This window comes from Cordyceps militaris (assembly GCF_000225605.1).
Source record: "Cordyceps militaris CM01 unplaced genomic scaffold CCM_S00004, whole genome shotgun sequence".
NCBI classification, from domain to species: Eukaryota; Fungi; Ascomycota; class Sordariomycetes; order Hypocreales; family Cordycipitaceae; genus Cordyceps; species Cordyceps militaris.
The window spans coordinates 3,515,134-3,528,849 of NW_006271972.1; the positions used below are offsets into that span (position 1 = coordinate 3,515,134).

Here is a 13,716-nt window from a genome sequence, read left to right on the forward strand (position 1 = left end):
AAAANAAAAAAGAAGCCATCTCGCGGACCAAGGGACCAGGGAAATGGTATCAGACGTAGTAGACACCCCCGCACCATGATGCTGGTCGGGTCCTTTCCCCCGCATATCGGGCGCAGCTCGGGATGTTGTCTTATCAAAATTGTACATGCCGATGCGGAGGTTAGTCCCGGCTGCCCGCTTCCCCACAGCTTGGCCGTTGTAAGCCGCGAGGAGGAGGGGTCGACGGCATGTAAATAAATACAAAAAGGTCAGGTACCCTGCCTGCGCCGTCTCCCATTCATGCATCAATTTCCCACCTTGTTATTCTTCTTTCTTTCTTGAACGTGACAAAAACATCCCCAGCAGACAACGGAAAACAATGGACACCGCCATGGACGACTTCAGCACCTTTGACCTGGGCGACTTTACCCTGTCCTCCGGGGAGACCATCCCCAACGCCTACATTGCCTACAAGACGTTTGGCGACAAGGCCAGCCCAGCCATCATCTACCCGACCTGGTTCAGCGGCCGCATCGCGGACAACGAGTGGCTCGTCGGCGCGGGCAAGGCGCTCGACCCCGCGCGGTACTTCATCATCATCCCGGCGCTCATCGGCAACGGGCAGTCTGTGAGCCCGTCCAACACGCGCGCGCGCCGCGGCAGCGGCGCCAAGTTCCCCGACGTGTCCGTCCGGGACAATGTGACGGCGCAGCACCGGCTGGTGACGGTCGGGCTCGGCGTCGCGCACGCGCGCATGGTGCTCGGGTGGAGCATGGGCGCCGGGCAGACGTACCAGTGGCTGACGCAGTTCCCCGACTTCATGGACCTGGGCGTGCCGTTTTGCGGCGCGGCGCGCACCGCGCTGCACAACCAGGTCTTCCTCGAGGGCGTCAAGAGCGCGGTGCTGGCGGCGCGGCGCGGCGCGAGCGCGGGCAGCGCGCGCGGCGAGGTCGGCCCGTATGCGCCGCACTGGTCCGACGAGGAGCGCGTGGCCGGCTTGAAGGCGCTCGGGAGGGTGTATGCCGGCTGGGGCTTCAGCCAGCAGTTCTACCGGGACAGGCTGTACGAGACCGCGCTGGGGTTCAAGGACCTCGAGGACTTCATGGTCAACTTTTGGGAGGCGTGGGCGCTGTCAAAGGGTGAGTGAGCAAAAAAAGGTTTGTAGGGGGGGACGTTTCTGTTGGCTGACGGTTGACAGATCCGGAGAATATGCTGCACATGCTGCACACGTGGCAGGCGGCCGATTGCTCCGACCAGGCGCCGTACAACAAGGACTTTGAAAAGGCCATGGCGGGCATCAAGGCCAAGACGCTGGTCCTCCCCGGCAAGACGGACCTCTACTTTCCGCCCGAGGACTCCGAGTACGAGGTCAAGTGCATGACCGAGGGTAGGGGAAAGTGCATCCCCTTTCCGTCCATCTGGGGACACTGGTAACAGATACACCTATATGGACTTGTGCATAAAGAGGCGTTGCTGACTTTTATAGGGCCGGCGGTCCGGGCTCGAACCCGGAGGATGTCAAGTGGCTCGACGACAAGCTCAAGGCCTTCTTGGAAGATGAGTCTTGGTAGGTAAATCCGCGACGCTGATGATGGGTAAGAGCAAGTATGAAGTATGTCCAGATTGTTCTATATACAGTGCACCACGTCTTGGTCGATGCATATGAGCAAGTATGAAATATGTACAGATTGTTTTATATATACAGTGCGCCACGCCTTGGCCGACTGGCTGCTCTGGGTATGTGCTAAATGTTACAAGTATTTTCGTATATTGCATCATGTTGCTGGCGGGTTTGTGCCCTCGTGGTGTGTCGTGCGTTCAGTGTGTTCTTGTGTCGGAGGGGTGGGCAGCGTTGCCGCAGGCCTGGCGTGTATTGGATAACTGGGCGCGGCCTCTGCGTACGGCGGCGGCTCTTCGATGCCGTCGAAACCATGTGTCGGCAGCCCTGGGTAAGGAGGTTTCGAAATACCAGACAGCGAGTGCACTATGGTGTTTCCAGCTGGCAGCTCGTCTGCTGCATGTGGTTGTGCATCCGGGGGGCTCCTTTGGCCGGCCGTAACCGAAGAACCAGCCGCGACAGGAACCGCTGCCGCTTCCTGTCGCCGTCCCTGTTCCACCCCTTCCGCCTCTCCGTCCGTCGACTGATTCGGGGTGCGCTCCTGCGTCGACGTCCGTTCGACCGCCAGCGCCTGCGACTCCTCCTGCTCCTTGGCAATCTCGCGCTTCTCGCGCCGCCGCCGGTAGCGGAAGCAGCAGATGCAGCACCCGAGAATGGCAAGGAAGATGATGATGGGGACCGCAATGACGGCGGCAAACACGCCCGTTGCCAGGCGAGTAGTCCTTGGCGAGTCGTCGTACTGGAGCTCATTTTGGAACACTACCGGCTGGCCTGGCACCCACGACGGCGCAAACGAGTTCTCGGGCAGGTCAGGCGGCCGCGGCGTCAGCGTGCTGGCATCGCTGGCGTGCCAAAACACGGTCAAGGGCGTGGGAACCACGAGCGTGGCCGCGCCGTCAAAGGGAGTGGGAACGCCGTTGGTTTCATGGGTTACTATGAGGGAGAGCTCGCCGGATGTGATGGTGCGGTAGCAAGGGTGCGGGATGTGGGTGTCCCTGGACCATGTGACAACATCCATAGTGAACCCGCTAGATATTTGATGGGTTAGAAAATTGTCGCGTCTAAAGAGTCGGTTGCAAACTGCGTCTTTCCTCACCTAGGGCAGCACAAGGCAGAGATTTGACTCGTGTACGAGGTTACTATAGACGACGTAGAAGCACCCGTAGAAGACGTCCACTGGAGAATTGTTTCCGTTGGATCGCCAGCAAGGATGCTGTAATACGTCCATCCGCTCGGGCAAACGGCCGGGCTGTAGCTTGCGTGGAACTCGCCGTCGGGCCAGCACGAATCATGGTAGACGTTGTCCAAATTCTGCGTCAGCTGGGGCACGCTCTGATTGGCTCCATTTTCCTCGCTTCCACCGGCCCAGACAATGTCGAAGCATCCTGGCGACATGGAAAACGGCGTCGTCATCGGGACCAGCATGTGGCTCGATTCGGTTTGGTTGTAACTCGTCGTCATCGTGGCCAGCGCCGTTGGCGAGACAGTGGTGGTGAGCTCCGTCGAGGAAGCCATCCTAGCGCGCGCTCGCCCGTGCCTCCTCGGCTGGAGGCAGGAATCGAAAGGGGGTGAGTCAATTCGGGTCTGGGAATAATGGTATGGTGGTGGAAGAGGGAGAAGTAGGAAACCAGCGCAAAGAAGAAAGATGGACGAAAGATGGCAATGCGACCCGCCAGTTGATGGAACGGTCCACTATAAGTCGCGGACGGTCGCTACTTATTACCTACTAGTAGGTAGGTACATAGACAAAGCTACCAAGCACAGTAGCCGCGAGGACGGCAGATTAGTTCCTTTGTCTTGTTTCTGGGGCGTGGGAAATAAGCAGGAAGTTTGTCGGGCATGGATCGAAGGGATCGAAGTGTGCCTGAGACATAGGACAGAGGCATTGTATGTGCTGAAGAGGTCAAGTCTTATGCGACAATGCGGTCACCCATCAATCCCCTTACCTTGACCCTCTAGGTACTGGTGCGTCAGTGGGCAGTGCTTGGCGCTAATCCAACTAGGTAGGTAGGTTGGCAGCCAGCCAGGCTGTGCTGTGGAGTGCCGTTGCAATAGCCTCCCCCGTTTCGCCGCTAATCTCTAGCTAAAAGGGCGGGCGCGGGAGATTGAAGAAACAGGCTCTCGCTGATGTGGGCGACTGACGCGCAATGGTCGGGTGTGTAAATTGGGGTATATAACAGGGTATCTAGCAAGAGTATATACAGAAGTCTGCGTTGCGTTACGGCGCTCAACAGAGCCGTGGTCGGTGTCTTCAAAACGAAACATTGAAAGAGGGTAAGCGCCCAGCTACCATATGGCCAGTAAAATTGTGCCACCGACAAGACACAGGAGCGAGCCGGCGACCGACCTCGCCGCCGCCGCATTCTCCTTGTCGCCGGTGCCGGTGCCGGTGTCGGATGTCCCGACCCCCCTCGCTAGCACGCGCTCACCGCTCGGATACCGAATATTATATACAGGCGTGCTCTTCAACACATCCGGCAGCCCGAGCTGGTGCGGGCACGCAGCCTGGTTCTGCGCCGGCCAGTCGAGCGTGCACACCTCGTCTCGTCCCAGCGTGCACAGCGGATCGAGCACGTTCCAGAGGGCGTAATTCCGCGCCACCCAGCTGTCTGCCCGGCCCAGGCAGTTGGAGAGGTAGTTCATGCTGTTGGCGGCGCTGAGCGGCAGCCGGCCGTCCGGGGTGCGGATCAGGTCGCGGCATTGGGCGGGGTCGGCGGCCTGCGCTGTCATGGCGATGCCGCCGCCAGCAGTCGGGGCCTGGGTGGCACTCTTGCCGGTGACGAGGTAGTTCCAGGCGTCGTAGCTCACGTCGTGGGCGCCGCCGGACTGGTCGATGCGGAGGAGGTAGAGCTGGCGGTCCTGGTAGCTCAGCGACACGCAAATGTTGTCGCAGGTTACCGTGTCGGGCCAGTACGCGACGCGGTCCGTGTTGATCTTGCAGCCGAGAACACCGATCGAGGACGAGTAGCTGTCGTGCGGTGTCGCCATGACTGTGGCGCCGGCGGCGGCAGCGGCGGCGGAAGCGGCCTGGAGGAGGAGTGCGGTCGTGATGCAGGCAAACATCGTGTGGTGGCCAAACGGGGGGCGAGATTGTCAAGGAGTGAGAGGTCGGTCGGCGGAAAGGAGTGCGGCGACAGACCGGGATTAGAAAGGAAGGACTGATCCTGTCGTTGAGACGGCTGCTAACGACCGAGGAAGGGCATTCAGAAGGGTGCATGAGGACGGGGAGATGGCATCGTTGGGCACGGGCGAGAATTAAATATACCCGCAGATGGGGTTAGCGCCAGTCAGGGTCTTTCGGTGCCTGGATCAAAAAATACAGTGGGCCTGAGCCCAGGCACGGCGATACGCTGGAGATGTAATCGCATTTTGTACTTGCCGCTTTCCTGAAACTGCGCCGTCTGGGATACCATATATTTATTCTTGCGTAAATTGGCTTGTTATAGTGACATTGCGCGCCGAAGTCCGAGATGGAAATGGGAAGCAATGTCGACATTGCTTCGTGCCTGTGTGCCTGTGTGGCTGTCAGTGTGGCTGCTGCTCGCACTGCCACCATGGCGCCGCAGCCCCATCAGATCCCCGCAACCTCCCTCGCCTCTTCCACATCATCAGATCCACGCGATGAAGAAGCAGAGATCCAGTCTAATCATCCTACCGCCGAAACAATTGGCGAGGCGTTTCAAATGAGCGTCGCAGACGCCCACTTGACTCGTCGCACATGTCTTGGTACCTACGCGCTGGCAGCGCGCGCGGCGAGGTTGTAGCCACGCGCGCCACATAGCCTCGCGAGCCACCCTGGGGCACGCGATGGCTTCAAAAATGCGCAACTAATTTAATTTAAATGATAAAAAAAAACTAACTGGATTCCTCAGCGCCTAAATCGCTAGCGCTTCGCCAGTATCGTTTTCATTCTTGTTTCTTTCCAGATATTCGAGTCTTTTAGCAGCGGCGCCTGCCCTTGCCACCTTATTGCGGGCCGTCCTAAGCTCTTCATTTTCGCCATCTTTGACCATAGAGCGCGCATGTGATGCCTTCAGAATTCCTCCTGCCTGAAGGCGGTAATTCTTGTGTTTTCGAGCAATACAGTGGGGGTGTGGCACGTGTAGGTAGTGAGACGGTGGTGTGTAGGCGTAATTAGGTGCGTAGCGGAAAGAGAGCTCCGAGTAATAAAATCGGCAATGATTCAATCAATGGTGATATTCTATACTTATTGTCGGAGCTTTTCGATCTGTCGAGCGGCCTCCACTTCGCGGCCTGGCATTTGGCAATTAATAAGTAGCCCGATGGTGTCTGGAAATAATTCCATCAAAGAAACGTTTAAATGGGGAAATTGGAATTAGACATATCAGAAAGATCAGAAAATGTCAAAGCACTTCTAAATAATATTAGATGGGGAAAGAAAGTGCAAAAAATGAATAGCTCTGCTTTCCAATATGTATATTTAGCCTTCCTTATCTTATCGCACCGGGAGCCAAAAAAAAAAGTTGGCAAACTCCATCTTCACCACCCCACCAGCCTCCCAGCAACAACCACAGTAAACATGCCCAAGCCACGCACAAAAAGAGGCTCCGGCCGCGAGGCACGCAAGAGAAAGAATGCCGAGGAAGGCGATTACATCGAAGAGATTGAGACCAAGCGAGCTCGCGTCGATGGCGACGACATTGACCACAATCACAGCCACCACCACAACGGCTACGACCGGCAGGACGAAGCGGCGTCGGCCGGCGACAATGGCTTCGCGCACCACGAGGAAGAACCGGCCGAGAGGGAATTCTTTGGAATGCTCGCCGACGAGGAGCAGGAGTACTTTCGGCGGGCTGACGAGATGCTCGAGCTGAACCAGTTCCCGACGCCCGAAGACCGCGCTCTATTCCTCGACAGCGTCTATGAGGAGGCCAAGGGCAAGGAGCTCAAGGTCGCAAGCAGCCAGTCGTGCTCGCGGCTGATGGAGCGCTTGATCCAGCTGGCCACGACGGCGCAGAAGAAGCGGCTCTTTGAGGCGTTTGGCGGCCACTTCCTCTCGCTGGTGCAGCATCGTTTCGCTAGTCACTGCTGCGAGGCGCTGTTTCTGCGCTCTGCTGGCGTCGTCTCGCAGGAGCTCGCGGGTTTCGTGCTCGACACGACGGGGGCTGTAGAGGAAGACGCGCAGGAGCCTGAGAATTCAATGGAGAATTTGTTCCTCGCGACGCTCGACGAGCTGGAAGGCAGCCTGGGCTCTCTCATGACGGACCGCTTCGCCTCGCACGCGCTGCGGGTGCTGCTGCTCGTGCTGTCGGGGCGGCCGCTGGAAGACGCGGCGTCCAAGACTCTCATTAAGAGCAAGAAGAAGGAAAGAGTGTTTGTCGCCGGGTCCGCGCTGGTTGACGAGCAGAACCAGGGCGTGCGCGCGGTCCCGGCGTCGTTTGCGGCCGCCGTCACCAAGATCATCCGCGACGCCACGTCGTCCATGGACGCCAGCAGCCTACGCGTCCTCGCGACACATCCCATCGGCAACCCGACCCTGCAGCTGTTTCTCGAGCTCGACCTGTCCCTCAACAAGGCGGAGAACAAGGCGGCGGAGAAACAAATCGACGATGCCGACGCCGCTGCCGCCGCGCAGAACAAGCAACCGACGCTTCTGTTCCAGCTACTCCCCGGCGCGCCGCAGTCGCTGTACGAAGAGTCATCCGAGGCAACCGAGCAGATCAACGGCATGATCTACGACCCCATCGGCTCGCGCCTCGTCGAGACCATCGTCACGCACGCACCTGGAAAGGTCTTCAAGGCACTGAACCAAAACATCATGCTGCCGCGCATCCAGGGCTATGTACGCAACGACGTAGCCTGCTACCCGGCCATTAAGGTGCTGCAGCGCATCGGCAAGGACCAGCTCGTAGAGGCTGTGGCCAAGATTGGGCCGACGGTGCCGCAGCTCGTGGAGAAGCACCGGTACAACGTTCTCAAGACGCTGTTTGAGCGCTGTGCGGCCCGTGGTCTGACGGAGGAGGTGAAGCAGCTTATGAAGGGCCTCCGCGAGGGCTGCGGTGCGCAGCCCGCGGATCTGGTCACGACGCTGTGCTCCCTCGACAGCGACGACAAGGACGACGACGACGCGGCCAAGAAGAAGAAGAAGAATATCACCCAGCTCAGCAAGAATGAATATGCCATCCAGTCGCACGGCGCGCAGCTCCTCACCACGCTCCTCGCCATCCCCGGCCCCGCCAAGGGCGTGCAAGAATCCCTCTCCGCGCTGCCGCCCGCGCTCCTTCTGCGGCTCGCCACCACGTCTCTGCCCACGGCGACGCTCGTCACCACGGCGCTCAAGACGCCCTCGGCCAACGCGGTCTTCCAAAAGTCCACCGTGCACGCGCTGGCGCCGCAGCACGTCGCCGCCCTCGCCGTGTCGCTAAACGGGCACAACATCGTCGTCGCCATGGCCGAGCTGCCGACCAGGGGCCGCGACTACAGCGTGCCCGCACACGTCAAGGACGGCGTCATGCAGGCGCTCGGCGACGCCGAGGCGACGCTGCGCGACTGCTGGATGGGCCGCAGCGCGTGGCGCGCGTGGCGCGGCGACTTGTGGAAGACGAGGCGACACGACTGGAAGGCATGGATCAAGGACATGGTGGCTGACGAGTCGCAGCAGGTCACGTCTGTGCACAAGAATGGTGGTGCTCGGGCAGGGAAAAGAAGGGAAAACTAAAATGTGTATATATCTTGCAAAATGTCTGGGAAAAGCAACGGGTTCATTCACCACGGTTGGGAGTTTTTTTGCCTCTATATATCAGAATATTTTTGTTTTATCGTCTATAAACCATGCTCTACAGCTTTGCCCTCTGCGCTTGCGCATCCTTCTTATACTCGTCCCGCAAGATTCGCCGTAGGATCTTACCGCTCGGGCTCTTTGGGATGGCGTGGACGACGCGCACGCCGGCGAGCCACTTGCTCCTCGTCCGGGCCTCCTTGACGTACGCCACGACGTCGTCGGGGGCCCGCGCGGCGTCGGCACCCGGCCGCAGGACGACAAACGCAAAGGGCCGCTCGCCGGCGTAGTCGTCCGGGACGCCGACGACGGCGGCGTCGGCGACGGCCGGGTGGCCGAGCAGCAGGTCCTCGAGCTCGGCCGGGGCGACCTGGGCGCCCTTGACCTTGATCATCTCCTTGATGCGGTCGTGGATGGTGAGCTGGGGCCGCGACGGAGCCCTCGTCGCCGGTGCGCAGGAAGCCCTCGGCGTCAAAGGCGGCGGCCGTGGCCTCGGGGTTGTGTAGGTATCCGGGGACAATCTGCGGTCCTTTGACGCGAATCTGTGGCCCTCCCCCAGATTAGCCATCGTTGCAAGTTGTTTTTTTTTTTTTTTTTTTTTTTCAACAAAAGAGTTCTCACCTCACCACGCTCCCCGACCCCAACAGCCACGCCGTCCTCATTCACCACCTTCATGACAGTCCCCGCGACGAGCGTGCCGACGGACCGACCGTGCTTAAAGTCGTAGAGGTGCGGCGGGTGCGTCGTCGCGCAAGCCGTCGTCTCCGTCATGCCGTAGCCCTGCTTGAAGCCGGTGCCGGGGAAGCGCGCGGCGAGCAGCGCGAGCACCTCGGGGCTGACGGGCGCGGCGCCCGTCGCCCAGCGCTCGACGCACGAGAGGTCGTAGGCGGCCACGGTGGCGTCGTGCGCGAGCCGGATCAGGATCGGCGGCACCAGGTTCACCTCGGCGATGCGGTGCGTGCTGATGGCAGACAGCAGCGCCGGCATCGTGAAGCGCGGCACCACGGCAATGGACGTGTGGCTGACCAGGCAGTGTACTTGGGCGCGCACCAGGCCGGAGACTGGCGGGGTTGGAGGCTTAGTATTGGAGGTTGGTAGAGCAGAGGAGGGGGACTTACTGTGGTAGAAGGGCAGAAGACCTAGGGCCATGGGGCTGTGGGTGTAAGCGAGGTTCAGCTGGAGGCACTGCGCGATGATGTTGGCGTGCGAGATGATGACCTGGGGATGCTGTTAGATGTGCCCCCCCGCCTCTTCACTGGCGCACAAAACCAACTCACAGCTTTCGGCAGACCAGTCGTGCCACTACTAAAGCACAAGAAGGCCGTCGCCTGCGCACTCGTCATTCCCGTCGGCAAGCCCACCGGCGGCATGCATCCTTTCCGCGCGCCCTCCTCGACCAACTGACTCAGCGACACATGGCCGTCGACGCGATCCTCCTCATCCGCAAACACAAACACGCACTCTTTATCGATGCCCTCCTTGGCGGCGGCCGCGCGCACCACGGGCAGCGTCTCTGGCGCGCACATGACGAACCGGGCGCGCACCGTGCGGAGCGCGTGCCTCATCTCCGTCTCGTTGGCGGCCGGCGACGTGACGGCCGGCACGCCGCCGGCGCGCATCACGCCGTGCAGGCAGACGGGGTACGTGACGGCGTTGGGGGAGACGAGGGCGACCACGTCCCCGGGGCGGAGGCCGCGGCGGACCAGCGCGGCGGACAGGGCGGCGGCGGCGTCGCGCATCTGGGCGTGCGTGAGGCGCGTGTTGGTGTGGGTGTTGATGTACTCGCGCGTGACAGCAGCGGCGCCGGCGGCCGGGGAGCTGCAGCCGGCGGCGGGCGAGGGCCCTTCAAAGAGCCATTGCCAGAGGGTGAGGTCGGGCGGGACTTTTTGAAGGCGTGGGTTTTTTTGTTGGTGGTTGCGTTCTGGCGGGGTTTTGGGAGGAGTGGCCGACGTACCGTGTATATCGGGGTAGGCAGATTTGAACAGCATGGCTGCCCACTGTCAACGGAATGTAGAAGGCTCAATTGGAGTTTTTGAGGCAAGCAAAATCTATATGCTATGCGTGAAGAAGAAGAAGAAGAAGAAAAACGTAGCAAAAACGCCACGAGAAGTAATAGCAAACCGAAATATTTTTCTTTAGCAGGAACGGCCTTTTTTACCCCGCGATGTTCGGCCCCACCCAATCGGCGCGCATCCTCCGCTACGGCCACTATTTCCGTGCCGAGGTAGGTGGAATGCACCTCAGCAGCGTGAGAAAAGTCCATGGATTTGGGCGACCGGTCATCGGAGCTGACATTGTCGCCCATACTACCAGAAAAATTCTAGCGCTCTCGAGATAAGTAGTGTGCCCTGGGGGAAGAGGGCGCGACAAAAGTTGTGCCGCGCGACAAGAACGTCACCAATCAGAAGGGGGTCCAGCTCCCGGGGGCCCGGAAACCTGGGTTTCTTGTTTCGGGAAAGCCGGCGTCTGCTTTCCCGTGTTGTTGCACATGAGCATTCTGGGCGGTTTCATCAGCGACGTTGCCGCCACGGGAAACCCAACAGCGCCTTCCAACCGGGCGGTCTCAGCAAAAACAGGCGCCGTGTGTGACCTCTTGGACCGGGAGAACAACCAAGAAAAACCACCCCCCCTGATTCACTTTGCCGCTCAGCGTCACACGATGAATTTCCTCCTTCCCGTTCCAGAACACGGAATTGCTCTTGTCGTGTCTTTTCCGCCCCCAGCGATTGCCTCGTTGATTGCCCATTGCTACCTTGTTCCATTGTCTTGTCCCGGCCCCCCACAGGTTCCTCTAACTGTAATGTCTACAAGCCGGCCAATTTTTCATTGTTTCTTTTTATTTACCCAATCGCCCTGTGCGAGGCTCTCCTGCCAAAACTTAGTATATGGTGGTCAGTGTGCAATTGCATTCTTGCCCCTTCTCTTTGTCCTTTATTGTATTGTAAACTGACACGCCCCAAAACCTTGGTCAAGTTATACAACTTTTGTAGGGGCCGTGCGGACAGATATGTTGCCTTATCCACGACGACCTTGTCGCTTTGTTACAATGAATTGTCCAGATAACAAACCAAAAGACACACAAGCCTGCCATGCTTCTACGATGCCCTTGTCTTTTATATCATTGTTAACAGGCCATGTTGCCCGATACATTCATCTATACAATTTTTTTCTCTTCTTGATGAAAAAAATGCAAGCACGTCCGATTTGGGGGCTGCATCAGTCGGCCTAGTGAATTTCGCTTTTTGCAAACGCCCGATGCGCATTGTTCAGATTGCCTTCACTTTGCTCTGAGAAAGCACCCCTGCGCCTCGTCAGCAGAGTACTTTTCAATTCACCTGGTGAATATACAATGTGAAATGTGAAGCAAGCGCAGAAAAAAAAAAGACAACAAATTTCCCCTTCCTCCTGGCACACGTTCTTCCTTCAACATCATTGTCAACAATCGTCTCTTATAAGACCTCTTGTTCTCGACACACGCCAATCGACCGTTGCCTCCCTCTTCGTCTGTCATTCTTCTCTTTCCTGCCGAATTCGCCTGAACTCGATAACGCATTCCTTCTTTCGATCCACGCCCTACACAAGAACCAGACTTTTTCCCAAAAGCCCACAACACCCTCCAACCCGACAATGCCTCGCGGAGGCTACGACTGCACCGGCGCCGCGCCAGGCTCCTTCGCGTCGCGTCTAGGTCGTCAAATGTACCCCTGCGGCGGTGGCAACACGCCCCGTGCCTCCCAGGCCGCCGTCTTTCCTAGCGGCGCCATGCCGTACCAGCCCGGCGCCGGCGCCGCGCCGCCCCACGCCTACGCAGCTGCCCAAGGACAGCAACAAGCCGTGAACATGTCCATGGGCTACGGGTATCCTGTATCAGGTACGTGTTCCCTCCGGGGGGGGCTTCTAGCATCCCACGTTGATTCCCAAAAAACCTATTGGCTTACACCAAAGATGTTTTTTCGCAGGAGCTCCCCAGCAAGCCGGCTTCATGCCGCAGCACCACCAGCAGCATCATTCGAGCGCTTACATGGCCGGACACGGCTACGCCGCTTTGCAGCAGCAGCCTCAGATGCAGGCTTTTACGACACAGTACAGCTACGCGCCCTCGTCGATGCATGGTCCTGCCACCGCCGCCACGCCGGGCCTCGGGCACCACCCAGGCCTCGTCTACGCCGGCGCGGCCTACGGCGCGCGCTACCCACAGCAACCCTCCGTGTACGGCGCCGCCCCTCATCAGGGTCCCTACTACCGACACCAATGAGCTGCTCTAGCAGCCCATTTCTGATTTACTAATTGAGCCATGGCCTGTACGACTACGAAGTGGGTGGCTGAATGCGTCCAAGAGCCGAGTTTTTCGCTCAACAGTTTTCTTTGTTTTTTTGTTGCATCACGAAAAATGGCGTCTGCTTTCCTGTACTTTATGTACTTGTTGTACTTTTAGAGTTGGCTTTTTGTTTTTGTTTTTTTTTTTGACTTTTGAAATTTCGCTTTATGCACAAGGAGAGTCAATATATACCAGCCGCAAGGCAAACAGAGAGGGCAAGCATAGCGCAAAACAGGGCGCTTTTTAGAATTTGGACGGACTGGACGCTACGAGGGAACAGGCCCGACTAACTAGAGGTAGATCTAGGGAATGGAAAAAAAAAAAAAAAAAAAAAAAAAGAAGCTAAAATCATCTTCTGGAAGAGTAAAAATCGCCAAGCCTGGTCAATGCAGAGGCATATTAAACCCGATTAGTCTCGAGTCATCCTGTCAAAGTTCGACAAGTAGCGATACTTGGGTCGGGCCGTCCACCAGATCGAGCCAGCTTCCCAAACGTAAATGACGAAGAATAAAGTTTATACGTCGAGTGCTTAATTCATCCATTGGCCTAGAAGCCAGCTGCTATACCGACGTCCGTCTGATATTACATTCTACTGCTAGAGCCAAAGCTGGCTGCAATGCTGGCGAACCTTACTTTAGGTAGTTTGCCACGTCACTTCAATCTAGACTCGTTCAAGTTGAGCCCGCAGAGCCCCGTCACCTTGCTGAAAATATAGTTTGACAGGTAGTGTAAAATTATTCATACTGTCATCTTGGGCTCTCGTGTATGTGTTATCGGCCCACAATATGAACGCTGCAGCGATGCTGCTTTTGTTTCGTGTACGTGTCTCCCTCTGACACTCGTCGCCATCATGATGAAAAACAACCTCCGTTCGCTGAAATCAATCCCCAGGTGCATGTACATTTTTTCATATGTCTTGTTCTTGTCTTTTCTTTTTCAATGTTCGCCCAAAGAACAATCGTAGTACCATTCTTCCCTACTCCAATGCCGTAAACCTCATGTACAGCCGCTGCAAAGTATAAAGATACAGGAAATAAACGTTCCAACTCGTCCTGAGAA

At 57.9% G+C, this 13,716-nt stretch overlaps 6 protein-coding genes across 6 annotated transcripts; 3 read left to right on the forward strand and 3 right to left on the reverse strand.

Moving 5' to 3' along the window:
- Window positions 1-358: 358 nt before the first annotated feature.
- CCM_06127 (homoserine acetyltransferase family protein) lies at window positions 359-1,550 on the forward strand (the record flags this gene model as incomplete). Its single annotated transcript, XM_006671268.1, has 3 exons — window positions 359-1,118; window positions 1,178-1,409; window positions 1,466-1,550. 3 exons carry the CDS (start codon window positions 359-361, stop codon window positions 1,548-1,550), a joined length of 1,077 nt encoding a protein of 358 aa, XP_006671331.1.
- Window positions 1,551-1,754: 204 nt separating this feature from the next.
- On the reverse strand, window positions 1,755-3,112 carry CCM_06128 (uncharacterized protein; the record flags this gene model as incomplete). Its single annotated transcript, XM_006671269.1, has 2 exons — window positions 1,755-2,592; window positions 2,694-3,112. 2 exons carry the CDS (start codon window positions 3,110-3,112, stop codon window positions 1,755-1,757), a joined length of 1,257 nt encoding a protein of 418 aa, XP_006671332.1.
- Window positions 3,113-3,883: 771 nt separating this feature from the next.
- On the reverse strand, window positions 3,884-4,965 carry CCM_06129 (uncharacterized protein; the record flags this gene model as incomplete). Its single annotated transcript, XM_006671270.1, has 2 exons — window positions 3,884-4,624; window positions 4,918-4,965. The coding sequence occupies 2 exons, from the start codon at window positions 4,963-4,965 to the stop codon at window positions 3,884-3,886; spliced, it is 789 nt and encodes a 262-aa protein (XP_006671333.1).
- A 1,172-nt stretch (window positions 4,966-6,137) lies between these two features.
- CCM_06130 (rRNA processing protein Nop9, putative) lies at window positions 6,138-8,279 on the forward strand (the record flags this gene model as incomplete). The annotated part of the gene is made up of 1 exon (XM_006671271.1): window positions 6,138-8,279. The coding sequence occupies one exon, from the start codon at window positions 6,138-6,140 to the stop codon at window positions 8,277-8,279; it is 2,142 nt and encodes a 713-aa protein (XP_006671334.1).
- Window positions 8,280-8,397: 118 nt separating this feature from the next.
- Window positions 8,398-10,327, reverse strand: CCM_06131 (4-coumarate-CoA ligase 2; the record flags this gene model as incomplete). The annotated part of the gene is made up of 4 exons (XM_006671272.1): window positions 8,398-8,889; window positions 8,961-9,400; window positions 9,458-9,557; window positions 9,617-10,327. The coding sequence occupies 4 exons, from the start codon at window positions 10,325-10,327 to the stop codon at window positions 8,398-8,400; spliced, it is 1,743 nt and encodes a 580-aa protein (XP_006671335.1).
- A 1,639-nt stretch (window positions 10,328-11,966) lies between these two features.
- On the forward strand, window positions 11,967-12,594 carry CCM_06132 (uncharacterized protein; the record flags this gene model as incomplete). Its single annotated transcript, XM_006671273.1, has 2 exons — window positions 11,967-12,210; window positions 12,299-12,594. The coding sequence occupies 2 exons, from the start codon at window positions 11,967-11,969 to the stop codon at window positions 12,592-12,594; spliced, it is 540 nt and encodes a 179-aa protein (XP_006671336.1).
- Between the last annotated feature and the right edge of the window lie 1,122 nt (window positions 12,595-13,716).